General features: G+C 38.0%; 1 protein-coding gene across 2 annotated transcripts; it reads left to right on the plus strand.

Moving 5' to 3' along the window:
- The first annotated feature begins 35 nt into the window (after positions 1-35).
- golga3 (golgin A3) lies at positions 36-27,396 on the plus strand. Of its 2 annotated transcripts, none has more exons than XM_067439350.1 (24): positions 36-169; positions 2,033-2,313; positions 5,993-6,259; positions 8,890-9,002; positions 9,654-10,363; positions 10,489-10,600; positions 11,358-11,664; positions 12,018-12,220; positions 12,714-12,851; positions 12,975-13,136; positions 14,475-14,843; positions 14,936-15,013; positions 15,496-15,759; positions 17,371-17,465; positions 17,760-17,976; positions 18,159-18,302; positions 19,272-19,469; positions 19,570-19,686; positions 19,807-19,946; positions 20,814-20,946; positions 23,651-23,773; positions 23,867-24,031; positions 24,139-24,293; positions 25,188-27,396. In XM_067439350.1, the coding sequence occupies exons 2-24, from the start codon at positions 2,181-2,183 to the stop codon at positions 25,357-25,359; spliced, it is 4,515 nt and encodes a 1,504-aa protein (XP_067295451.1). In that variant the 5' UTR covers positions 36-169; positions 2,033-2,180; the 3' UTR covers positions 25,360-27,396. The 2 variants fall into 2 exon arrangements, with proteins under 2 accessions (XP_067295451.1, XP_067295452.1); XM_067439351.1 differs by having other exon boundaries at positions 37-169; positions 5,993-6,136.
- Positions 27,397-27,950: the final 554 nt, after the last annotated feature.

Raw genomic sequence — 27,950 nt, forward strand, 5'->3', positions numbered from 1 at the left:
AGGCGATAGTAAAATATAACTGTAGCTACCATAGACTAAAAAAATAGGTAGCTACGCAGCAACTGAACTTTATGCGGAACCTTTATCGTTGAGGTATCTGTTTTGAGACGGATCTGTTTAAGGGACGGAACCTAAACAGCCACGTAGTATAGGCAGGAGCACGTCTAAGGTTGGTGCTTGATTACCTTTTTATTATCTCTTCTAATCACCATACTAATTGTTCACCATTTCACGTGACGATTGCTGTGCAGAAGCGTGGTTGTGTGTCAGTGTCAAGCATCAGTTGCATAAGGTTTTTAGGTGCCGCGCGATGTGGCTAAGTAGCTAAAAGGCTGATGCTAATGAGATCAGAGATGTATAATAAAAAACTCCCTTTGACTGAATCTCTTTTCACTTATTCCGTACTGCTGATTATTGATTATGATTGACTTGTTTGTTGCTTTAATTTTCAGTTCATTACATTAAAAGAAGAGACAGTAGGCTATCTCTATGTTGAGTGACAGTTAATCAAAAATGCAGTTGACAGCCTGGTCTGTCTATATGCGAGTTTGAGAATGTCGATGATTTAGGTTGATTTTAAAGTAATGTCAGCTTCGTTTGCATGTCTGATAAATCTTAAATAGCACTAATCTATAGTTAGACTCGTGTTGATGGTTAATCTAATCCTCCAGCCTTACGTGACACAGAAATCTCTTTCCTCCACCATAATCATGTCGCATTGTGCAGTAAGAACAAAAATGGTACAACAGCACTAAAACAGTATAATATATCCTGTTAGTTATTAGCCTGTATATAATAACTAAGATAGAGCAAACTACGTTGCTTAAAAGATTATATAAGGACGAATATGTGCAAAAGTGTATATGAATGATTATGCTTTCATTTTCTCATAAATTTGTTTTCCTTGGCTATAGCTCAGTATGATTCATCACCACCTGTCAGCAATAATGTGTCCAATTTTTAGGATAAATATTGACAAATAAAGCATTCACTTCAGTAAGTGAATGGAGACTAAATTATTTATTGAAGGCAAAATGTTATTTAATTTTTTAGTTTATTTAATTTTATTCTCAGTAAAGACAGACAACCTTTGTGTTGACAGCTGACTGTGTTGAGATATTTTTAATGCATGCATCAAATTATACAGGAACTGTTTACCGATGCATTGGAACCCTGATAAAAGAGGTATATTTGTATTATATTATTTCTTCATTAAAGACATTTGTAGTACTGCTTTTTTTTATTTAACATTTAAATTTATATGACATATTGAGCTGTGGTTGGAGGACTGATGCTTTTAGAGGAATAAGTGATAATTTAATGTCATAATTTACATAAATAAAGTGGAAATCAGAACATTCTTATATCTCGATGGTAAAAGTTTGGTGAAGTATCTAGCTGGACAGGGAGAAAAACAATTTGTAGGTTTCTGAGGGCACTTTATACAAACACATGACCAAAGAAAGAATTAAACAACTAGTGCCACTTCCTGTAACAATGACATAAGTATGTCGCAGGTCACTGAGATTTTTCCAAGCAAGACATGTTCCATTAACATATTTTATTGATCCTGGAACCACATTCCTGTACAAAAATGTTGACCTGTCCCTGCCCTTCAACCTAACCCTTTCCATAACTTATCCCTAAAATCAGAGTGAGATGATATGTGAAATACACTGATATAGACGCACCTAACCCTGGGTAGCCTAAACTTAAGCATAAACTGTAAACTTTTCTCTCAAAACTGTTTCCTTGATTGAAATGCTGTTCCTTGATTAGCAAAGATGTTGATTCAGGAACATGTTCAATCCCGTTCACTGTATGTTTCTATTTTTGCCCTTGATCAAGACATTTAGAAAATGTCCTTCTGCTTATCGTGATGTCAGATGATTTAGATAGAATCAGCTATGCATTGCCATGACCAAATGTTCAATTGTTATTAATAACTGTTGCTGCTGTTTCCTTTACTGTTCACTGAACCTTGCACTCTTCTCACAGAAGCAAGATTTTAAGCAATGTTTTCATTCCTCAGGTTCACCAAGGACCGAAGCCGTTTGCACCATCCAGGCCAGCCTGCTGTCTCAACCAAAGTTTACCGAGCATGAATTAAAGCTGAATTGCACTAGTGAGACCCAGCTCATGTTTATGGATGCTAGAACAGCATCTGTATTTCAAGAGATATGGAAAATGGAAATAATGAATCAGCCTCAATTGAGGCCATCCCACAGAAGCTGAATGCACAACATCCAGACAACAGTACTGTAGAGTCTCTGAAGTCGGAGAGATCACTCGTATTGGAGAAAATCCCTAATGGTGAGTGTTATTTTGAGGTGAAATTTAATAGATGATGTTCTAAGTCAGGGTTCAAACAGGGGCTTGCTAGAAAATACTTTTTAACTTTGTTTTTTAAATTTTTTTCAAATAAATAAAACAAAATATATAAACGATAAAATAATTATTCAAATGAATAAATAAACAAAAATACATCTAACAGTAAAGTATTATAATGAGTAGAAAAAAAGAGTAATCTAGCATAAAAGAACCTCATTTCTTGCATATTTATAATATAATATTTTATAAATCATGTCTTTATATATGAAAATGTGTAGCTGTTGTAGAATTTGGAATTATGATCAAATTTGTGGCATATCTGTGGGATAGAAAAGATGGAAAAACCCTTGTTCTGAATTTTGCGGTTAGATGACTGGATTCATCAACATTGAGGCTGTTTATTTGTACTTTCTAAATTCATCTTTTCCAGATGTTTATATAAATGAACAGTTTATGCTCAAAATGTGAGGGTATGTATGATTCACTGATAAGCTTGTTTTATGAGAGTCGTTGTGTTCAGTTAATTTAAAACTTGGCTAGATTTCAGAGTGAACATTTGCTGTTTACTGCTTCACTTGGCTCTGAGAAGTTTTTTCTTCCCACTTCTCAGTGCCATTTGTTACCTTATAAAATAAGTATTTTTCTCTAGATTCTGTATATCCACCAACTTCCCCCTCACTTTCAGTGCGAGTTTCCTGAACAGTGACTGTAGCTCGATTGGGCTGTTTGACTTGTTCTGCACGACGTGCACACAGGAGAACATTCAGGCTATAATGCTGGTCTCTAAATATGAACATTGTGAATGACCAAAAAACACCAATCATAACCTCATAACATAGATATAAACTAGCTAAAAGTAACATTTTACCCATAAAGAAAAGAATAATGCTTTAGACAAACATGTTCACCATGATGGGAAGATGATGAGAAGTCATGTATCCCAGTATTTCAGATACGATTCTGTCTGTGGAATAAATTAATCACAGGTGACAAATATGTCTACATTAAATTTGTTAACATTAGTTAAATGTCTGAAGTATGTATATATATATATATATATATATATATATATATATATATATATATATATATATATATATATATATATATAAAATGCTAAAAAAAAAAATTTATTTGATCACATTTGACTTAATTTTAATAATTTTAAATACAATAATTTATTCCGTTTTCATAAAATTTGAAACACTGTACAAATTGTGAATAAAAAAGGATATGCAATGATATGGAAGTTTCAATATTTTGTTCAGAATACAACATAGATGACATAAATTTTTTAAATGTATACAAATTAAATCAGAAATATCAGAATATTAGAAAATATATTATTTTAAGGGGAAAATTATTTGATTTTAAATTTCATGGGACCAACACATCTTAAAAAAGTTAGGAACAAGGCCATGTTTACCACTGTGTGGCATCCCCTCTTCATTTTATAACAGGCTGTAAACATCTGGGAGACTGGTGTTGTCCTTGTCCTCTTTAGTCCGGATGACATGGTGTCCCAGTTTTACAAACAGAACTTCACATTTTGATTCGTCTGACAACAGAACAGTTTTCCACTTTGCCACAGTCCATTTTAAATAAGCCTTGGCCCAGAGATAACACCTGTGCTTCTGGATCATGTTTAGATATGGCTTCTTTTTTGACCTATAGAGTTTTAGCCTGCAACGGCGAATGGCACGGTGGATTGTGTTCACCGACAATGTTTCCTGGAAGTATTCCTGAGCCAATGTTGTGATTCCCATTACAGTATCATTCCTGTATGTGATGCAGTGCCGTCTAAGGGCCCGAAGATCGCAGGCATTAAGCATGGTTTTCTGGCCTTGACTCTTAAGCCCCGTTCATACTGCCAGCGACAAAGTGACACAATCCCATTAATTTCAATGGAGCGCTGGCGACTTCCGGCGACACGAGTGACAGTGACCGATGGCGACAGAATGAGGGCATGTGAAGCAACACAAGACGAGAAATTTCAATTTTATGCAAATGAGAAGCGATTTTCGCGAGCGACAACCAACAGGAATGAAGTCATTGGAATGCACATGATCAGTCTGCTGTTCTGCTCCTGCGGCATCTTGTCAAAATGGAGGAGAAGTTGATTTTTGCTGTGAGCAATTTCCCCGTACTTTACTATATGTCTCTGTGTACATACAGAGACACATTTAAAAAAAATGATGCATGGAAAAACGTGTCTGGGATTGTGGGGATATCAAGTAAGATTTGACTTTGGCAATATGGTCTATTACAGTACAGTGTGTAATGTATTCTAATAACTTGCAGTGTTCTGCAAAACACTAGTATTAAAAACAGTACTATTGTTTGTTTTAAGCGGCAAAATGATGTCAATAATGTAGGAGGGTGGTCCTTGCTAATGACGTTTAGGGGGGACCGTAGTGGGAACGCCCACTAGCGACATGAATCTCTGGGGCTGGCGACATGCAGCGACAAAATCGCTGGCGGTGTTAATGGGGCACTTATATGCACTGATATTGTTCCAGATTCTCTGAATCTTTGGATGATATTATGCATGTAAATGTAGCCTAGAAATCTAGATGCACCCTAGCGGCAGCAAATCTAATCTGCCGCGAGTGTCGTCTAGCAACTTGCAATACACTTCTGAGCTGTAAAAACCAAACTCTGGTCAGGCTAATCACATCATGTATAGAGTCGGTGGGCGGGGCTTAACATAATGACGGCCGAGTTGAGCTTGCGTGCTTCTAGTAAACACAGAAACTGGCGAACGGCGGTCTTTCGAATCAGCTTTGACCGCGACTCTGGAAGACTTGGAGTTAAGCTTTTCTCTGAGAAAAGAACAAAGAACGGCACTGAAGGCATTCTTAAAAAGGGAAGATGTGTTCGGAGTTTTGCTGACCGGATACGGCGAATGTTTAATCTGTCAACAAGCTCTGTTTCACCTTCGTTGCTCTGGTTGGTTGTAGCGTTATCCTATCGCGTGCAGAGGGAGTTTGAAAGACAACCGTTTATCCCGCCCCTCGGATTGAGCCCTGTCAATGGTGAGTTTCCAGACCAAACATCTTGATGTGGGTCTGGCTTGTCAGGCTAATGTAGATGATGATAACTTCAAACTCTTTGCAATTTTTCTCTGAGAAACTCCTTTCTGATATTGCTCATCTATTTTTCGCCACAGCATTGGGGAAATTTATGATCCTCTCCCCATCTTGACTTCTGTGAGACACTACCACTCTGAGAGGCTCTTTTTATACGGCCTCTTATTGCTACCTGTCCCAACTTTTTTGTAATGTGTAGCTCTCATGAAATCCAAAATGAGTCAATATTTGACATTTCAAAATGCCTCACTTTCATCATTTGATATGTTATCTATATTCTATTGTGAATAAAATATAAGTTTACGAGATTTGTAAATTATCGCATTTCTTTTTTATTCACAATTTGTACAGTGTCCCAACTTTTTTGGAATCGGGTTTGTAATTTAAAACTCTGTTGTAAAAACGTTATTTTTTAGCTAGGCCTACAGCTGTTAAATGACCATTTTAGTCATTTTATTTTTTTGTCGATTAATTAATATGGTCCATAAATGTCCATAAATATAGGCTTGAAAAACCCTATACAACACCTGTATATGTAACACTGTTTGCTGAATCCCTTTTCTTTGTTGTAGGTCATGTCAGAACAGAGCTGTTGCCAAACGGAGAGGCCGTGGTGGAGTGTCAGGAAGCTAACAGAGGCAGCACCCCACCTCTGGCAACTCCTTCCCCGGGCAGCCACCTTGCTGACACCCCCTTGAGCGCAGAACTGGATCCAGGTGTGGCCTCTTTCCATGACAGCCTAGAGAAGTCTGAGGCAGTTCTTGCAGAGGGCTCTGTTCACAAGGGTGACGCATTGCAATCGCTCAGACTAAGTATTCCTATGCAGGAGACTGAATTGTGTAAGCATACGATACTGGATAATCAATCCCCCCCGTCCCCCCTCCGAATCACCCTCTTCCCTTCCTGTTGTGTTGTAATTCCCTCCAGTTTGGCTTTTGAGGCTGATTTAGGCTAACCCTCCCCGTTTGGTGTAACCTGTTTTTGCTTGCTTCTCCGTTTAGGCTTATGGAGAGATTTTAGTGGGAATCTCTTTATTGCATAATGCCCCCTAATTAATTCATTGAAGGCTAATTAGTCTCTCCTGTGATTGTTGGTGCTTTGATTTCTGACAATTTTGTGCTAGCGACACTGCGGTTGTTGTGCCATTTGGTGATTCAGGAAAAGTTAAGCTTTTCTCAGAAAAAACATGCACGTTGTCTTGCCAGTATCTAAGTTAATTTGGATTGGATGTGAAATATGGCTGAACTAATAACTAACTGACGCAGAAACTGAAGTGTGCTTTTCTCTTTCCGTCTAAGGCAGATGGAATGGCTTATTATGGGTTGCAGAGATCACATGGTGTTTGGTTTGCCAAGATGAGCATGAAGCTTCACTCTCAAAAGTCTAGGGATGGGAATCATGAGACATTTTAATGATTCTGGTTCCATTTCCACTTTACAATTCCCTTAATGATTCTAATGACTGATTCTTCTAGTAAGTTTGCTCTGGAAAATGCTCAGCAGCCTGGCTATTATTAATTTCAGATTTTAACAGAGTGATAATAAAAGAAAAAAAAGAAGAATTTATTATACCGAAGAAGAAAAACCACAGCATATTTATTCCTTCTAGTAACTTACTTATTTAGACCCATACTTTTAAATTTAGTTTTTGTGTGGTTTTGTACCAAAACAAACTGTCTGGCCAAAATAAATCGCTGTTTCGATTTAAATAGGCAGATGCTTAAGAGTATGTTTACATGCACCGTTTTTTATCATTCCGAATCAATTTAATCCGATTGCAATCTGTTTACATGTACTCTAAACATTGTAATCTGATGACGTCATATCAATCACACTTGCGGAGACGACCATGGATGTTACGTTACATCAACCGAGCCCATCGTTATTTTTGCCCTGTTGCATACACATTCATAAAACAGCTATGCTTCTTTGTGAACTTTCACTGACTTTACTTGGCCAATGAAGAAGAATACAAGCAGCTTTACATCCTGTGTGGCTTCATCACATAACCATTCCTCCACCATTATTCCGCCATTCTCTGGATGAAGATACAGAGTCCAAGATAATGCACTCGGGTGTGCCACAGTGACTTCTGAATACGGTTGAGAAAGTAGCTTTATTCAAGTCTTTACATGGTAATTTTTTGCTGTTGGATCAGATTAGAAAAGGAATAAACCACCCCTTCCTATCCGATCGAAATTTCACTCAGATCGAGCTCAATCAGATTGATTAAGGTGTTTACATTAACTTTTTTCAATCCAATTGAACTATTAATCCAATTACAAATTGACCTTATCCATCTGACGTGCTATTGGTGGCTAACATGACGATGGAAAGAGAAGTGATGGGTCATGGCCTCTTGTCTGATTGGTTGAAGGACTGTCCAATTGCATACAAAGTCTTTTAAATTATGCTTGTTTTGCCACACCTCTTGTGCAGTAAAAAATACAGAGCAGACTCAATCAATCAATCAATCAATCAACTTTATTTATATAGCGCTTTTACAATCACGATTGTGTCAAAGCAGCTTCACAGTGTCAAACAGGATAATATTGCAACAAAATTAGATTTGGCTGTACAGTCGTACTGGAGAAAACAGTGATGTTATCAGCTTATTTTAATTTATCATATAGCGACAATGTTGGCATATCAGTATTATAGTTTATAGAATTAAATAAAACCTAATTCATAAATTTTATTTGTATAATAAGACTCCCCAGACCAATGTTCAATCTTAAATTGAGCTTGGTTTGTTTAAGCCAGACAAGGAGGAAATAATTTTCACATATGAATTGGCACCTCTTAGTCCAGACCTTAAATTCATTGAAAGTGTTTGGGGTGTGCTGTAGACTTTACAGAATGCTTGACTCTTGCATTGTCAATAAAGTATCTTGACCAAAATTGTATGCACCTCTTGATGGAAATAACATCACAACATGTCTTTCCATGGAGTACACACTACATCACTTAGGGTTAGTAGAAGTGTTGCCAAACATATTACATGTTAGAAACATAATAACCAATGCAATAATGAGCCTCTAATCATAGACTCTTAAGCATTTACCTATTTAAATCCAAACAGCGACTTTTTTTGGACAGGCAGTGTTTAAACCACCAAAAGATATTTTTACACTGAACTGTTAATTGCAATGAAGTGCATTAAAACTGTTAATATTGTAAGACACTTGCTCATTATCATCAGAACTGTAAAAAGATGAAAAAAGATGTCTTGTGTTATAACAGAACCAGTAAGTTCTTGTATTTTTTAAAAATGGAACCAGTTGTCAATTTCCATCCCTAGAAACAGCATTGTCAAACAAGCATGTTTCAGGATTGATGATTCCTCGTATAATTAATAGCCTGTTGCATTCAATCCAAAACAGCTTGGTTGACAATATTTGAACTTTTCACCTGCCTACTTTTATGTAGCAAGAGTTTTTGTGCATTTGTTGACTCTGTCTTTCTTGTAGCTTCAAAAGAGCCATCAGTGGAGATGGAAAATGAAGAAAAAATTCGCCAGGAAGCTCGCCGGCGTCTAGAGGAACAGCTCAAACAATACAGAGTACAGCGGCACACAGAGCGAGTGAGTCAGCAAATGAGAACTGTCAGTTTCTAAGAAATGACTGATATTGAATTCAATGAATAGTTTGTCAAAAAAATTAAATTGGCATAATTTACTCACCCTCGTTACATGTCGACTTTCTTTTTTTCGTGGAGCACAAGGAAACTGTTTCCTTACAGTAAAAGTGAATGAGACTGGACACGGTTAACCACCCAAAAAAATATCCTAAAAGTAGTCCATATTTCTTGTGTGCTATATTTCAAGTCTTCTGAAGTGTTAATATAATTTTGTCATTATTATGAAGTCATTGTTCACTGAAAATTCACCACCGCTCTCAAATGTATTTAAATATGGCACATGAAGAAGCATCACACTAAATTGACTTCAAGAAGGCTAAACAATTAGTTTAAATTTTTTTGTCTGCTATTCACCATTTATTTAAAATTAAAATTTGTGTTCCTTTAAAAAAAAAGAAAGTCAAACAGGATTGGAACAACATGAAGGTGAGCAAATTATTGGGTAACATTTTTATTTATTTATTATTAGCTATAGATTGACTTGATGGACTTAATGTCAGACATAGATAAACCATTCAGTGTTTGTCCAGTTTTTGCTATAGTTTACCTTTTTTTTTCGTATTATGTTTAATCATCATTTCTTTGTCTTGTTCAGTCCAGGAGGTCCACTCCTAAGAGCCGCCTATTTAGCACTTTGGACCCAGAGCTCATGCTCCATCCCGAGGGTCTCCCAAGGGCCAGTACTGTTGCCATGACTAAGGAATATTCTTTCCTGCGCACCAGCGTTCCTCGTGGTCCCAAACTAGGAAGCCTGGGAATCCCTTCCAACAAGGATAAGAAGTCCAAATCATCTCGCTCCAACAAGATCCACTCTCTTGCTGACTACAAAACTCCCGAATCTGACGTTAAAAGCTCAGAGGCACCTGGCGGGGTAGTTTCTGCATCTGCCGACTCATCGTTTAGCTCGCTGCATTCCTCCATCAGCTCAGTCTCCACCATTTCGCAAATCAGCATCAGCTCAGAGACCAACTCCCATTTGGAATCATCTCAGCTAATCAGAGACAATGCCTCTGAGGTGGATGGCAGCGAATCAGGTTTCAGAGCTGATGGCAATGACAGCGATAGCTCGTCCTATAGTAGTGTGTCTACCACAGGGACATATAATAGGTTAGCTGCAATAGTGAACAGGCCAAAGGCTCCATATACTGTTGAAGGGAGAGAGATTGCTCCAGAAGCCATGGGCCACTTTCCATCACTGCAGGAAGTCCTGCAGGCAGCCACTGAAGAGAGACACATGGAAGAGCTGGAGCAGGAAAGAGAGGACAGCGTAGAACCTCGCAGTCGCAGGGACAGCTTCTCCAGCAGGTATGGTTCCGCAATTTTTTCTGGTTAGTCTATTCCCTAAATATTTTTAGACCTTTTAGGAGAACATTATTATCTAACATGAAACCAGCTAATTATACCTTCATGATTGAATTATGTGTTTTCAGTGTGTCATATGGGAGTTCTGTGATGGGGACTCATGATGAGATGCTGCAAGTGCTGAAAGAGAAAATGAGGTTAGAAGGACAACTGGAGTCTCTTTCCTCTGAGGCCAGTCAGGTGAGTTAATAGTAGAGTCTCAGGAATTCATCTAATATTTGCAATGTTAAATAACTCATGCGCAACATTACTCTAACATAGCCATTTCTTTATTTTCTTTTTTCTATTATTGACTAGAACATTTATTTGCAAAAAAAAGTCTTTAATTATTTTTCTGTAATCCTATTATAGTACTTTTTTATATAAAAAATAATCACAGTAACCAACAGCCACTGATACACTACCGTTCAAACGTTTTAGGTCAGATTTTTTAAGTAAGTCTATGCATTTTATTTGATCAAAAGGCAGTAAAAAAATATACATTATCCACTTTCTATTTGTATGCATTTTAAAATGCAATTCATTCCTGTGATGGCAAAGCTGAAGTAATGATGCTCATGAGTAGTGATGCACATTACTCTAGTCTTCAGTGTCACATGATCCTTTAGAATCATTCTGATATGCTGATTTAGTGCTCAATAAATATTTCTTATTATTATCAGTGCTGAAAACGGTTGTGCTGCTTAATATTTTTGTGGAAACTGATTTCTTTTCCAGAAATCTTTGATTTAATATAAAGTTTTGTACAATTATTTATAAATGTGTTTACCATCACTTTTGATCAATTTAATGCACCCTTGATGAAAAAAACATGAATTTATTTAGAAAAAATCTTACTGACCTCAAACATTTGAATACTAGTGTATATAATTTCCTTTTTTATGTTTATCAGTTGTTATAAATATACTTACATTCTAAAATCTTCCTCCATTTCCAGGCTCTGAAAGAAAAAACAGAGCTCCAGGCACAGCTGGCTACAGTAAATGCTCAGTTGCAGGTCCAGGTTGAGCAAAGCCAGGCCAGTCAGGCGAGGCAGAGCACCCTCACCACTGAGGTCACCACGCTACGCTCCACCTGTTCCACGCTGGAGAAGGCTATGGTGGATCTCCAGGCCAATCTGGAGGGAAAGAACGCCAGCCTGGCCTCATTGGGCAATGACCTGCAGCTGGCTGAAGAGCAGTACCAGAGGCTGATGGTCAAAGTGGAGGAGATGCAACAGAGCATGAACACCAGGGACAACACAGGTGAGGACAAAGTGGTAGATGTACATGTCAGGGTGGAGCTTGATCAGTTGGTATGCTCAATATCAGTCTTAGTTTTTTTACTTTACAACATTATTGAACTGAACTGAACTGAACAAACTTCAAATCAAACATAACTTGTGGAGAGCTCTTGGTCTATGCATTTATTTATCATTTTAACTGTTGGAAATGAAGTGTAAAGGTTGACTTCAATTATTTCATATCCTGTTGCGCCCTCTTATAGGCCACAATCAGCAACTAGTCAACATCAAGTTTAAAGATTCTTGGCAGAGCATTAAAGTCAACTAGTCTGCGCAACCCCTATTACAATACCATGTTTGTCGTTTTTTCCCTAGTCTCGGAGTTGCGACAGCAGATGGGAGGCCTACAGACACAGCTTCAGCGTGTCCAGAGTGAGAGGAACGCTCTGCAGAGCAGACTGAAGACCTCGCAGGCAGAAGTGGACTCCCTGCAACAGCTCCGCCTCTGGTACCAGCAGCAGTTGTCAATGGCACAGGAGGCACGTGTGCGACTGCAGGGAGAGATGGCAAACATGCAGGTATAATGGCCCGCTATGATCATGTTGTGACCCAGTAGATATCATTGTTTACAGAATCTTTTACAGCTCTTGCAAAGATGTTATAGCTTAAGTGTGATTGAGTATAAATTAGTTTTCCCATAATATGTATACTACCATTTTCAGCTTTGAGTCGGTAAGATTTTTAAAATCTTTTGAAAGAAGTCACCAAGGCTTATTGGTCACCAAGGCTGCATTTGTTTGATCAACAATACAGTAAAATTGTGAAGCATTATTCCAAAATAGCTGTTTTCTATTTTAATATATTTTAAAATGTAATTTATTCCTGTGATGCTAAAGCTGAATTGTATGATTCAATTGTCACATGATCCTTCAGAAATTCAGCATTTTGTCTAAAACTACATTTGCAACATTGTAAATGTCTTTATTTACAATATATCCTATGTTTATCAGAAATGTTCACATATGGAATGGCCAGTCTTTAGTGTGCATTTGTTTGTATATTTACTTTCAGGCTGGTCAAATGACTCAGATTGGTGTGTTGGAAAATCTGAAGATGGATAACGTAACTCTGTCTCACAAACTGACAGAGACAAAACATCGCTCTATAAAAGAGAAGGAACGGATTGCTGTACAGCTGCAGAGTATAGAGGTCTGGCATTATATTTTATTTTTAACTTAATGTAATAAACAAGGAAAAGGTTGAAGAAGGTAGATGAAATTTGATTAAATCTAAAAAAGTATAAGCAATAATAATAGACTGATTCTTATCCAGGCGGACATGTTGACTCAAGAAGCGGCCATACATCAGATCCAGGAGGCAAAGACGATGGTGGAGGAAGATCTTCAGCAAAAGCTCGAAGAGTTTGAGGAGGAGCGAGAGCATCTTCTTAAACTTGCCAATACAGCCACAACACTGGAGAGAGAGCTAGAGCAGGTATCTAAACGCTAGCATGTACACGCGCGCACACACACACACACACACGTTTGTTTTTGTGAAGTGTGGGGATATTCCATAGGCGTAATGGTTTCTATACTGTACAAACCATATTTTCTATCCCCTACACTGCCCCTGCCCCTAAACCTACCCATAACAGGAAACATTCTGCATTTTTTTTACTTTCTCAAAAAAACTCAAATCAACTGGATGATTTATAAGTCTTTTGAAAAGTGGGGACATGGGCAATGTCCTCATAAGTCACCCTCTCTTGTAATACCTGTGTCATACCAATGTCATTATACAAATTTGTGTCCGGATATTTCACAAAATTTAGCACACACAAACACACACACACACACACACACACACACACACACACACACACACACACACACACACACACACACACACACACACACAGTTGTAAGTTCAAACCAATCAGCATTGTTCTCTCCCTTAATCCCGGGTTGCTCTATTCTTGTAATATGTTATTTTGAATAAGCATCCCCTAATAATGTTCAAGTCAAGTCACATTTATTTATATTGCGCTTTATACAATACAGCAGCTTTACAGTAATAAACAGGAAAGTAACATAATGTAAAGTAATGATGCAAACAGAATTAAAGCAGTTCTATAAAGTCAATAGTAGTCATTATTCAGTTGAAATTAGATCAGTGTTGATTCAGTTTGGTACAATAACGGCATAAAGTACATACATTATCAAATGAGTTCAATTCAGCTATAAAGCACTTCAAATAGTGTTCATTCAAGTCAATAATAGGGCAGAATATTAAGTGTCTCCAACTAAGCAACCCAAACTCCATTGGTGTGGGGATGGGGGGTTAGTCCTCTGGCCAGACAAACGAACATGGTGTGTCAGATTGTGGATTGATGTAATTCAGAATATTTAATCCAGTTCCTACTGCTTGAAGATCAGTATACATTACAGCATTATTTGGTGGGGAGGACTTGAAGCTGGCCATAGGGTCTGTGCAGAGGACTTCTCTGGTTCTTGTGGTCTGTGCCAATCTAGTCAACAAGGTCTTTGCAGTGGATCTGTCTATATTTTTTTTAGTTGTCATGGTCTCCTCTGACATTCAGTGCTGTTGTGGTCGTCTCTGGGTGCAGGTCCACCATCTGGTCTGAATACGGGCCAGATCCGGCTGAATACAGTAACCTCGGGATAGGGATGATGAGACAGACAGACTAATATTAGCGTAGATGCGATTCCTCTTACGATGTAACAAGTACATCAGATTTTATGGGAAGGGTTCCCGGTTGACCTAATTTATGCAGCCTAATGACTCAAACAACTCAAATTCTTCTCCATCCAGGTCAAACTCATTCTCTCCCAAAAAGACGCCCAGCTGGAGTTGCTTCAGCATGAGCACCTAGAGCTGATGAAGCAGCTCACCACTACTCAGGAGACCCTCCAAACCAAAGAACAGGCCCTTAATCAGATGGAGGCCCGTTACCAGGAGCTCCAGGCCCAGCTGGAGGAGCTACAAACTGACACCACTGCTAAAGAGGAAACCCTGCAGTATCTCCAAAATGAGAAAATAGTCCTGGAAGTGGCTCTGCAGGCCGCACGGGCAGATAAGAGCGAGCTGGATGAAGGAGCAGAAAGGCTTGGAGAGGAAGTGCTGTTGGCCTCGGACACTCTTGACCAGCTTAGACAGGAAGTCCAGGTTAAAGCAACCCAGGTGAGAGGTTTGAATTTGAGTGATGGGCTATTTTGTAACTAGAACATTAAGATCGGGTCAGATTGCATTTGTTCCTGCTTTCTCTCCACAAGATTGAAGCTCTACAGCAAGAGAATGGCACCCTCAAAAAACAAGCACAGAAACTGAAAGAGCAGTTCATGCAGCAAAAGGTAGGTGGACCAAAGTTCCTTCAAAATTATTAACTACTTAAATATATAAATCATATTTTTAAAATGCATTTATTAAAATTGCTTAGAAGCAGCATACAGTACATCTGTTAATTAAATTTTATTAAATCTGTTTAAAAAATTACATTTATTTAGTTAAAAAGTATAAACATGGTTAAAATAAAGCTAGCTGTGGAATAAGCTATATTAAATTAGTTAAAATGTATGAGACTAAAACAAATTGGATTTATTGATGATAAATTTATAAAAGTGATTGTGTATTTAAAACGCATTCAGTTTATTAGTACTCTTACTGGTTTAATTTATGTATGTCTGTCAATTATGCAAAACTTGTTTGTTGCTGGATGAGACTATTTATGAGAAGGTTCTACCACAAAAAATATACACCTAATGCTTGTGAATAAAAAAATTGTCAAATGGGATTTGGAAAAAGTGTCCATAATCTACTGTACTCTTTCCTGCAGGTGATGGTTGAAGCTTACCGTAGAGATGCCAGCTCCAAAGAACAGTTGATCTCTGAGTTGAAAGCTTCTAAAAAGCGTCTGGTGGCGGAGGTGAAGGACCTGAAGCAGGAGCTGTTAAAAATGGAGGGAGAAAAAAAGAGTGCAGAGCAGGAACAAGATCGTCTGCAGAAGGAAGTGGAGAGAGTCCAGAAGCAGATGAACAACCTGGAAGCTCATTTACAATCCGTACAGACCGAGAGAGACCAGCTTGACTCTCAACTGCAGGTACACGCCAGTTGCATTACTAAGATCATCTCGGGTGCAAGGATGCAGCCTTTTTCCTACATAAACCTTTGTTCAAATGTTTGGGGTCAGTGATTTTTTTTATACTGTTGTCTGAGGTCAACTAATGATGTTTGTGTGGTTTTTACATTCAAAAACATCACTAATAAGTAATAGGCTATGCTCTACACTGGTTTTGAGGCTCTCTCCTGATTGCTGGATTTTGATAGGTGTGTCACACTGGAGATTTGGAAGTAAACGCCCATGGCTAGGATTGGATATGATTTGCATATTTATTGAGCTTCAGCTCCCCTGTCAGTTCACGAGGGAGGGATTGTTTTTAAAGCGGCAACCAGAATGATTCTCTCGACCGCAGGGCTCGTAAACGTCTTTATCAAACAAACTCAATGATTTATTTCTCATCCACCCGCGATTGATTGGAATATTATTTTTGTATGACTTGGCCTGCCCGATCGGTGGCGTGCGCATGCGCGCACACACACACACACACACACACACACACACACACACACACACACACACACACATACATCCCAGATCAATAAAGGAATATTTTTTCACTATTTGAGATTCAGTGGCCTGCCGACAGGCTTAATTTTTGGTAGCCCGTCTGGAAAACACATAACCCCGGGACTACTATTACATATAAAAAAGACGATTTACTCACATAAGTTTGTTGCTCCATTCCTGTCAGATCCAATATAGAAGGCACAACATTGTGTCTGCAAATCCAGCACCTAAGACTTTACAAACGATTCCGCAGTGAAATGAAACGAACACACGCGTATAATATTAGGATCTAAAAGAAGCTAATGCAGTGACTGTGTTCTTTCACAATATTTTGCTCTCTTCTTCGTCATGTTTATTGCTGCTGGCTAGCGTGATCCGGACACCTCCATGAGTCGGTGGGCAGGGCTACTGAATTACACCTGCTTATTATTCTGTAGAGGCGGTGTTTCGCCACTAGACGACGTCAAGATGCAAACACGATCGTTTTCTGTGCCTGGTGTCTGTAAAAGCTTTTCTTTGACTAACAATGAAGTTTTCAGCTCTGAAACTTACAGGATAATTGTATATTACCATGACCTTTTATATATCAAAAACTCAAGTGAAAGTTGATTTCTCAATTCATCACCCTTTTAATACTTTTATTCTGCAAGTATGCATTAAAGTGATCAATTGTGACAGAAAATACATTTATAATGTTACATTTTTAAAAAATAAATAATTGCTGATCTTTTGAACTTTCTATTCATCAAATAATCCTGAAAAATGTATCAGTTTACCACAAAAATATTAAGCAGCACTGGTTTTTCTATTTTTCAACATTGATAATAAAAAGAAATCAGCATATTAGAATAATTTCTGAAGGATCACGTGACTGAAGACTGGAGTAATGATGCTGTAAATCCAGTTTTGCTATCCCAGGAATAAATTACATTTAAAAAATATTGAAATAGAAAACAGATATTTTAAATTGTAATCATGTTTCTCAATATTACTGTTTTAAACATTAAAAAGTATTACCAACCCCAAACTTTTGAACAGTAATGTATATAGCATATTTTGACACTCTCTATGTTGTTGCTTCAGTCTCTTCAGTTTGACCAGAACCATCTGTCATCAGTGACTGAGGAGAATGAAAGTCTGAGGAAGAAGATTGAACAAATGCAAAATGAAGCCAAGACGTGAGTCACAATCACACCGCCTCTACTGCCATAAGGGTTTCCATAGTGATAGTTTTGCTGCTCAGTCTTTGACATCACTGATATGTGATGTGACATAAAGACAATAGTTGTTCCACCAGCTGTACATGTTCACTTATGAATTAAAGCAGTGGGATTCATTTTTCCTGTTTTAACTATTTACTAAACAAATTTAAAATGACCCTGAAAGTTTATTGGAACATATGATGGTGAAGAAGACCAAAAAAACTTTTTGTTTTTTCTTGCCTACAATACACCTGCTCTTTCCTCTTCCAGGGCTATCACAGAGCAGAAGGTGAAGATGAAGCGTTTGGGCACAGATTTGACCAGTGCACAAAAAGAGATGAAGGCCAAGCATAAGGCCTATGAGAACGCAGTTGGCATTCTGAGCCGCCGGCTACAGGAAGCTCTCGGCGCCAAAGAGACAGCTGAGGCTGAAATAGTCAAACTCAGAGCTCAGGTTTCAGAGGGAGGAAATAGTCAGGAACTTCAGGTAAACTAGTAGTGATGGTCTACAATATAAACACAAAGTTAAAAGAGTTGCATACATCCCGAAAGCATTGATTATAATTATTTTGCTGTTAAAAACTTGACGTATTGTAGTGGTGCCATGAGTAACTACAGTGTATCTTCTTTTCTAATAACTGATAACGGTATTTTTTGTCATTACTTCAGGCCAAGGTGGAGTCCCTGCAGAGAGAGCTGGAGGCAGTGAGCCAGAGTAAAGCCATGCTGGAGAAAGAGCTACAGGAGGTCATCAACCTTACCAGCACTGAGCTGGAGGAATATCAGGAGAAAGTGATGGAACTGGAAGACGAGGTGAGAGGAAACTTATTTTTAATGGCAAATAAGACACTTGTTGCTCAAGACAAGCTTTAATTTAATGCGAATAGAAACCTGTATGGTTTGGCAACAATTAACATGATTAACACATCGTTTTCTTAGGTTAGAATGTTTTTATTCTTTTTTTTTCCTTCTAAAAAAAGATGTTTGCTTGCTCAATATATACACTACTGTTCAAAGGTTTGGTGTTGGTAGGATTTTGGTTTTTAAAGAAGAAGTCTCTTACGCTCAACCAAGGCTTCATTTATTTATTTTATCATTAATTTATTTTATTCATTTAAATGTTTTTGTGAACTATTAATACAATTTAAAATAACATTCCTATTTATATATATTTTAAAATAGAATTTTTAGCTACTACTTCTACAGTTTACAGTGTCACATGATTCTTCAGAAATCACTTTTGGTCAGTTTAATGTGTCCTCGCTGAATGAAATAAATAAAATAAATCTTACTGGCCCAAAACCTTTGAATGGTGTATAGTGTTTCCCCACTATTCATTTCATAGTATTATAATAGTACAATAATTGAATCAACTCTTGATCTGTATACTGATTTCTTTTTATGTTTGTAAAAAATTAACGGTGTCCTCCTTGCTCCAAAAATGTAATTTGCTGATAGCCAATATGATAATCCAAGATTTTTGGAGCAAGTAAGTTCCACATAGTGAACAGTCCATTGCAATTTGTTAAAGAATCGTTTGCTACATTTATATAGCGTTTTTCTGGGTACTCAAAGCACTCTACATATAGAAAGGGGGAATCTCCTCACTAATCTGCAGCATCCACCTGTGACCTGAATGATGCGATTGCAGCCATATTGTGTTGAAACCAATCAGTATATGAGGACTAGGCCATGATGGACAGAGAGGCCAATGGGCAAGTTTGGTGAGGAAGAAGTGGTATTATCAAAATTTAAGAAATGTTTTTTCACTTTTTTTTATAGCTCCAAGAGTCACGAAATTTTAAAAAGAGAATTCGTCGCATGGAAGATGCTAACAAGAAACTTGCTCTTGAGCTAGAGCATGAGAAAGGGAAACTTGCCGGGCTTGGAAAATCCCACAGCGCATTGAGGGAACATGCTAATATTCTAGAGGCGGCACTGGCAAAGAGAGAAGCAGATCTTGTCCAACTCAACTTACAGGTGTGATGCGACCCGTCATGTAATCACATAAGTCGAATTTAATATATTTTTTTTACAACTTTATTTTTTGTTTTAACATCTCTGTAATCTTTCACTCCAGGTTCAGGCAGTATTAAAGCGTAAAGAAGAGGAGGACCAGCAGATGAAACAGTTGGTGCAAACGCTGCAGGCTGCTCTGGAGAAGGAGAAAATAAAAGTCAAGGATCTGACAGAGCAGGTTAATATATAGTTTAACATCTGCATGACATTTTCAGTTCCCTCTGAGAACTCCCGAAGGTTTTAGTTTATTTTTTTTAATGTGCATGTGTGTGAAATTATGTTTGTACGCTTTGTTCAGGTGGCGGAGGCCAAGCTGGAGGCAGCCCATAACCGCAGGCACTACAGGGCAGCCATGCTGGAACTTGGTGAGATCAAGAAAGATCTGCAGGCCAAAGAAGAGCTTGTCAAAGCCCTGCAGAAAGAGGCTAAGATACTTGCGTAAGTTTTCCTGACACTCTAGGTTATAGTATCACAGCTGCCTCGGAAATTCATAATATAGAAACTACTGCCACACATCGAGATATTTAAAGGGGCTAGTTCACCTAAAAAATGTTTGATGTCATTAATGACTCACCCTACTGTCATTCCCATAAGACCTCTGTTCATCTTCATAACACAGTTTAAGATATTTTATATTTTATTCCCAGAGCATATGCAGTCTATGCATACTATACTGTCCATGTTCAGAAAGCTAATAAAAATATCATCAAAGTAGTCCATATGTGCATCTATAAGCATCGAAAATACATTTTGGTCCAAAAATAATAAAAAATACGACTTTATTCAGCATTGTCTTCTCTTCGGAGTTTGTTTTCAAACCTCAAATAAAGATTCAAACAGCCATGAATCAGTGAATTGATCAATGATTCGGATCGCCAATGTCACGTGATTTCAGCAGTTTGGCAGTTTGACACGTGATCCAAACTGCTGAAATCACGTGACATTGGTGATCCGAATCACTGATCGATACATTGATAAAATTTATTTTCGATGCTTCAAGAGATTCTAATTAACTAACTGATGATGAGCGGAGGTCTTACGGGTGTGGAACGACATTAGGGTGAGTCATTTAATGACATCAATTTCATTTTTGGGTGAACTAACCCTAGTTCAGCTATTCTAGAGTGATGTACTGATGGTTATAAGATAAGGTGGAGAACTGTAGAACTGTAGACTCAGCAATCGAGATCAATATTAAATTGCGTGAATGACTTCTCTGATTTATGATAATGAGATGTGTGTGACTTCTTAGTTTGTGTCTTTTGTGAATTTTCTTTCCTTGCTCTCTCTCCCTCTCTCTGACAGAGCTCAAGATGAGAAGCACTCTGAGGAGGTTTCTCATTTCCAAGAGGAATTAGCTGACGCTCACGCTCAACTCCAGATCCTTCAAAAACAACTTGATGATGAGCTCAACAAACAGCCCCTCACTAACCAGGAGGTACAGTGCGGCTTTGTTGTAAAATCTAGTCCGCTACCTCACTGTTTGGAACTTTTCACAGAGCTTCTTGTAATATATGTCCATTATGCCTTAAAATGCTGTCTGGATAGGCAAGTTACATTGTTTCAGAACCGAGGTGTGAGTTAAGTGCAAAACTTATGCCTGTTTGGATGCGCAAGCATTGCGAAAGCAGCGCAGAAGCTGTGCGTATGGAGAGAGCGGGAGCAGCACACGGCTTTTGTGCTTTCACACTGGCAGCGTTTGTCATGTGTACTACAAATACAGACTAGTATCGTTCATCCTGTCACCTTTTCTGCTGTTCTTTTCCAGCCACTGGCCATTGTGCTTTGATTTATGATGGGCACTTGGGCAGCATACTCTGACCGTGTTCACCTCTGTCCCACACACATATGCATATAACATGCTGTATATAGTTAGTTTACATGATAAAAGTAATCTTAAAGGGTTAGTTCTCCCAAAAATGTCATTAATGATGCTGCTGATGTAAGACGCTGCTGACGTGTTATCTGGTGCGCCCGTGTGTTTAGATTCAAATAAATATGGCTGAGGAAATAAATGCAAGTCTTCCTGTCGAAATCCTTAGACATGTTTGCGAAGGTTGTTCTGTTTACAGCGTGCGTCTCCCTCAGACTAAACGAAGCTCGGGCGCAACAGATAACATGTCAGCGGCGTTGTGAATGCGGATTGACAACAGACCCAGAAGAGAAGACAATGCTTGATAAAGTCATAGTTTTTGTTATTATTGGACCAAAATGTTTTATCGATGCTTCAAGAGATGATAACTAACCCACTGATGTCACATATGGACTACTTTGATGATGTTTTTATTCCCTTTCTGGTCCTTCTGGACATGGACAGTTTACCGTATATACATTTGAAAATGGAGGGACAAAAACCTCTCAAACTAAATGTAAAATATCTTAAACTCTGTTCTGAAGATGAACAGGTTTGTCCTACGGGTGTGGAACGACATGAGGGGGATTCATGAATGATATAATTTTCATTTTTAGGTGAACTAACCCTTTAATATTAAGGTATACCTCTAGTTTTAATCATTTAAACAGGCCTTTTGTTTGGCCTCGAAGTTTGGGCACAAATTTAAGTGTTTTTGTGCATTTTTCTCTCACTGCGCTGAAGGTCATATGTTGATTGTGAAACACAAAACACCTTGCATGATTTTATAGGGAAATATATAGTTTTTCATGAAAATCAGGTCAATTTAGATTTTTAGAATTATGCACTGTGGCTTTAATTCAGCGTAAGCTGCGCAGCAAAATTAGACTCGCCGCCGAAGCGATAGCAGTACTGCTGCTTCTGCTCTGCTGTTGCGTCTGTTGCCTCGCATTGGCCAAACCATTCGAGATATCAAAAATCCTCTTACGATTTTGTATCCTCAATGTGTTGGCTTCATGCTGACTGAGTTTGGTTGCAATCGGAAGAATTGCAGAGTAGTATATCAAATTCCGGAGCATGAATTTTTCAAACAACCAATCATAGCATACTTCCTGTTGGGCTGGTGTATTGTTTGGCTCAATGAGATCTATAAGTGTATGAATTTTGGTTACTGTAGGTTAATAGGAGTCACTACAGTGCCACTCTTAGCAGTGTGAACAAGTGTCACAACAGCCGCTGACCGAACGTCATAACATCATTTTAAACAAACTTAAATGTATCTAATATGATAAAAAGAGCTGCATCCCCTCATACCAAGAGTGCAGGCGCCTGGCGACTGTGTTCCGTCCCGTCATGATAAAAGTCCCATTTCTCGCAAGGCAGGTGTTTGTGTAACAATCGCTCCAGCAGCCATGCTCAGCTCCACAACACTCGGCCCTGCTCTGCTTCATACTACAGTAACGTTAATAACCGCATTCATGAATGTGATTTCTGCCCGAGTCTTATTTTCCACTGGCTGTGAGGTGAAGACCACATGTCCCAAGATGCTGCGCTCAAACTTGGCGTTATCAAACTACGTCTTTGTTTTGAATTGGCGACCTCTAGTGGACGGAAAGTTGCATAGTGCACCTTTAAGTAGCCCAAAAATACTAGACTAATAGACGCACCCTAGCAGCAACATATCTTATCTGCCGCAGGTGTCGTCTAGCAACTCTCAATACACTTCCGAGCTGTAAAAACCAAACTCTTGTCAGGCCAATCACATTGTGTATATAGTCGGTGGGCGGGGCTTAACATAATGACGGCAGACCTGCGCTTGCGTGCTTCTAGTAAACACAGAAGCTGGCGAACGGCGGTCGTTCGAATCAGCTTTGACCGCGACTCTGGATGACTTGGAGTTAAGCTTTTCCCTGAGAAAAGAACAAAGAACGGCACTGAAGTCATTCTTAAAAAGGGAAGATGTGTTCGGAGTTTTGCCGACCGGATACGGCGACTGTTTAATCTGTCAAATAGCTCTGCTTCACCTTCGTTGCTCTGGTTGGTTGTAGCGCTATCCAATTGCGTGCAGAGGGAGTTTGAAAGACAACCGTTTAATCCCGCCCCTCGGATTGAGCCCTGTCAATGGTGAGTTTCCAGACCAAACATCTTGATGTGGGTCTGGCTTGTCAGGCTACATGTTAAGGGCCCCAAAGGTAAAAAAATAAATAAGTATCTTTGGAAAACTCAGCTTGGGCCCTAAAAATACTTCACTAGGTATATATTAAAATATTGTATTCCTGTCCTCCTGCAGGTGGAGGATCTGAAGTGGGAGGTTGAGCAGAGGCAGCGGGAGATTGAGACGCAAAAACAGCAGATGGAGATGGTAGAACAGTGTCACCAGAGAGAGATGAACACCTTGCAGGACATGCTACAGGTGTGTTGCTTTATTTAGTCAGCTTCTGTTGTGAAAATGTGTATTATGATTAATTTTTGTTTCTGATTTCTGGGCTGTTTTTGTTTGATGTAGAGGATAAAAGTGGAGCTAGAGATGGTTCAGGAGGACCTCAACAGCTCGCGGAAGGATAAATTCATGCTGCAGGCTAAAGTTGGAGAGCTGAGGAGCAGCATGAAGACTGTTCTTCAGCAGAACAACCAGCTAAAACAGGACCTTAAAAACAGCAGGCTCAGAAAGGTAAGACAAATACTCATTTTCATATAAACATATGAAAGTGTGTAGGTTTGAAATATGTACAAGTGTGTAATGGAATATTTTCTCTCAATATTTTGTCCCCACACCAGCGGATGGATCTAAAGGGGGAATCGACCCCAGTGACACCAGTAAAAATCCCAGACTGCCCTGTTCCAGCCTCACTTTTGGATGAACTGTTGAAGCCCTCAACAGCCGTCAATAAAGAACCTCTCAATAATCTCCACAACTGTTTGAGACAGCTAAAGTAAGACTTGCACACATCATACCATAGCTTTCTGTGTGAACACTTGAGAAAAGTGGGCACCCAGTAACACTGTCCCACTATTAGGACAAACTATGCAATTCCATGTGATTACCAGTGAAAAATATATTTGGCTTTATTGTGTATTTAGTTTCAAGCAGCAATTAATACATTTACTATATACCATTCAGTAATGGTCAGTATGTTTTTTTTTTCTGTTCTTTTGAACTTTCTATTTATCCAAGAATGCCGAAACAATCATCATGGTTTCCACAAAGAATATTAAGCATATATTAATAATGAATAATATTGAGCCCCAAATCATCACAATTATTTCTGAAGGATCATATGACCGTGAGGATTGGAGGAATGAATAAATGTCATTTTAAGATATATTTAAAAATATATTTAATTGAAATCCTAATAATATTTTACAATAATAATGCTTTTTCCTGTATTTTTGACCCAGTAAATGCAGTCTTGTTAACATTAAAACATTTTCTGACCCCGAAATTTTTGAATGGTAGTGTATATTATGAATTTATAATTTATATTGTAATAATTTCTAATTCTGCAATATATATATATATATATATATATATATATATATATATATATATATATATATATATAGTAGGCATATTGACTACTAAAAATCTTTTAGTTTTTACTTCAGAGATCTAATACAATATCATATATCCATAATGGCACAAGACTACATATTTATACTTTTATGGTTTAAAATTACTGAAAAAAATAATTTGAACCCTTACTGAAATGACACACACACACACACACACAAATAAATAAATGAATAAAGCTGCCACAATTACATAACAGATGGCGTTCACTTTGTGGTTTCTCTTTTTTCACTCCTCTGATGGTCATTTTTCGTAGGCAGGAGATGGACAGCCTTCAGAAGCAGATGGAGGAACACACGGTCACGGTGACGTCATTGGCCAGCGCAGAGGAGGAGCTCCAAAAACTAGGGCTCCATGAAGATATCAGCAACGATTTGGCTAATAAAGAAGAGAATGATGAGATACCGGGGGAGATGCAGCCCTCATAATACACAAAGAATCCTTTAAGACGCTGAGGAGAGAGTTCGGTTTTATCTTCACGGGAACTTTCAAGTTTCTTTGTTTATTTCTTATCAACTGCCAACATTTGGCTTTATCCCTACCTAATCAAGATCGTTCGGGTGAAAAAAAAGTATTTCTTTATATCACAGCTTTATTTTGGGGGGGTCATTTTGGTGTTCGTTTGTTTTGTAATTACTTTTATCACTATTTATTTTCAGTTTAACGAATAGAGCTGCTCTCTCTCTTTCTCTCTCTCTCTCTATCTCTCTCTCTCTCTCTCATTCTGTGATCTGTTTATCTCGCTTGCAGTTTCACAGTAGTCACCCACCTGATGCTCAGCTTTGATTTAGCTTTCTTTCTCATCTCATAAGAGGTGGAGAAAGAGGTTTGTGAGGGCTACTGCTAGGCTGCTTAGTCCTGCAGGAGTGGAAAAAAAACACAAATGTGATCTACAGCAAACATCCAGGGACTCCAGTGTTATACTAACTAGTGACATGTTGACCTAATTGGTCAGGTGTATATTCTACATATCTGTCTGGTGATAGTTCCCACTTCCTGCATGGAGAATTCAGCAGCTGAACTGTTCTTCCATTCCTCTGTGCCTGTGAATGAGCTGACCTCTCATTCCATCACTGGACAGATGCCTGATCTAGAGCTGTTCCCTGCAATATAATTAAAATACCATACTATACAAGGCCCCATATGAAGCATTTTAAAGCACAGATAAGCCCAGAATGTTTTGTTTTTCCAAAAAAACAGATTTTAAATCAGCATTCTTAGATTTCCCAAGGCCTCAAATCAAGTCTAGAGCGATGCCAACTTAATGTCTACTACATGCACTCTGTACTGTGTTCTGCGTTACCCATTAGTTTAGGTCCATTGTTTTGTAACACACTGGGACCTTGAGGATGCGCTAACAATATTATATTTCACATCACAGCCTCTTTCTGATTAAAACTCAGGACCTGAAGCCCCAGGAATGTAAGTGTGGGACTGGGAAAAGTGGCCCTTTTTGTACAGGGTAATAATCTCATACATCAGGTCATCCAATATCAGCTAGTATCTGTTTGTCGTGTACGGTCTGCAGGTGTGAAATCCCATACAAAAGGTCTTGATAACGGCTGTCGGAGTTCGACTTGTTCTCTTTAGGGCTGCGCCTTAAAATGGATCCAAATGGAAACCTTTAAATACTACTAAAAATGTATAGCTTGAATGAATTTATAAATAAATAATTCTCTCTGAGAGATCTTGGGAAATAATGTAAAATAGGTTGAATGTACTCATGAAAGCGGTGTTGAGTGTGTTGTTGATGATGTATGTATATTTATAATATATATATGAAAGGTGTTGACTTACATTGCACAATTGAAAAATGAAAGCAAGCTTACTGACATTCAGGTATGGACAGATGTAAAATAGGACTTTTTGATGGAGAGATCTTGCCATTTTTTTTTTTTTTTTTTTGCCAGTGTTGATACTATGTTCTCTTATTTAAAAAAAATAATGTTTTGCATCCCAAAATTCTCATGGATAGTTTGTCATCATTACAGCCTTAATTATTGGAGATATATGCGACTATATTTTGAATAATGTATTTTATTAGGTGTAATATTTTTTTTTTCCCCTGATGTGTTCATTTCACCAAATCCATATGTTGGTTGTGTATGTGGAGCTGGACTTAAAATTGTAATTGGCTTGAACTGTTTCAAGTGTGTTCTGAGATAATGACATTGATCTCCATGTACGGTGATAACCCTAATACTGCTTTAAATGACATAATGGGAAATGAAGCTTTACACGCTAACATGTACATTTATATTCAAAGGTTTAATACATATGCAGCAAAAGGGAGGAAACAGTTTTTGATTCACTCAACATGCTGTGTGTTAATTACTGTACTGACAAAAAGCACGAGTTTCTGTTCAATGTTTACAAAAAAGTTTGACTTTTAATTCTTCGCTTGCTAAGCATTTTTATGGGATGTACCATATTGAGTGTAAAATATAAATCATTCTGTAAAATGATGACCACATCTGCTTCTATTCAGTGTTGTTTAGATGTTTTTAAAGAAGCCTATTCAAAAAAACTCACAATTAGATTCCAAATTCCTATTATATTAATTACTATACGTTACATAATATTACATTATATTAGCAGATATAATTTACAAATTGACAGTAACTGCCTATTGTTGCTTGAAGACATTCTGCTTTGTATTAATTTTAGTCGTTAAATGCAATATCTACAGTTATCTTGAAATTGTTATAAATTGTGTTATACTACCCTATTATTTTGTATTGCAGTATACGCTATTTAGTGTAGAGTTTGCACAGTATGAACATTTTCATTATGCATTTTACATTGTTTTTTATCTTATTTCCACCACGGAATAAATTAATAATAATTAATTGCCGAATAAAAAACTCCGAATTGCAAGTTTATAAACTCGTAATAACCTTTGTATTCATTTTTCCGTGACCGAAAAGGCTTCCATCCTGTTAGTATAATAAATACATGATGTAGACACTTGGGAGCGCTACTAAAACCAATTCAAATACAAGAAAATATACAACGAGCG

This window comes from Pseudorasbora parva, chromosome 3, assembly GCF_024679245.1.
Source record: "Pseudorasbora parva isolate DD20220531a chromosome 3, ASM2467924v1, whole genome shotgun sequence".
NCBI classification, from domain to species: Eukaryota; Metazoa; Chordata; class Actinopteri; order Cypriniformes; family Gobionidae; genus Pseudorasbora; species Pseudorasbora parva.

Coding starts and splice junctions, on each gene's coding strand:
- golga3 (XM_067439350.1), top strand. CDS start 2,181: ATGGAAAATGGAAATAATGAATCAGCCTCAATTGAGGCCATCCCACAG. Junction 20,947..23,650: donor AGCCCCTCACTAACCAGGAG/GTACAGTGCGGC, acceptor GTCCTCCTGCAG/GTGGAGGATCTGAAGTGGGA. Junction 23,774..23,866: donor CCTTGCAGGACATGCTACAG/GTGTGTTGCTTT, acceptor TGTTTGATGTAG/AGGATAAAAGTGGAGCTAGA.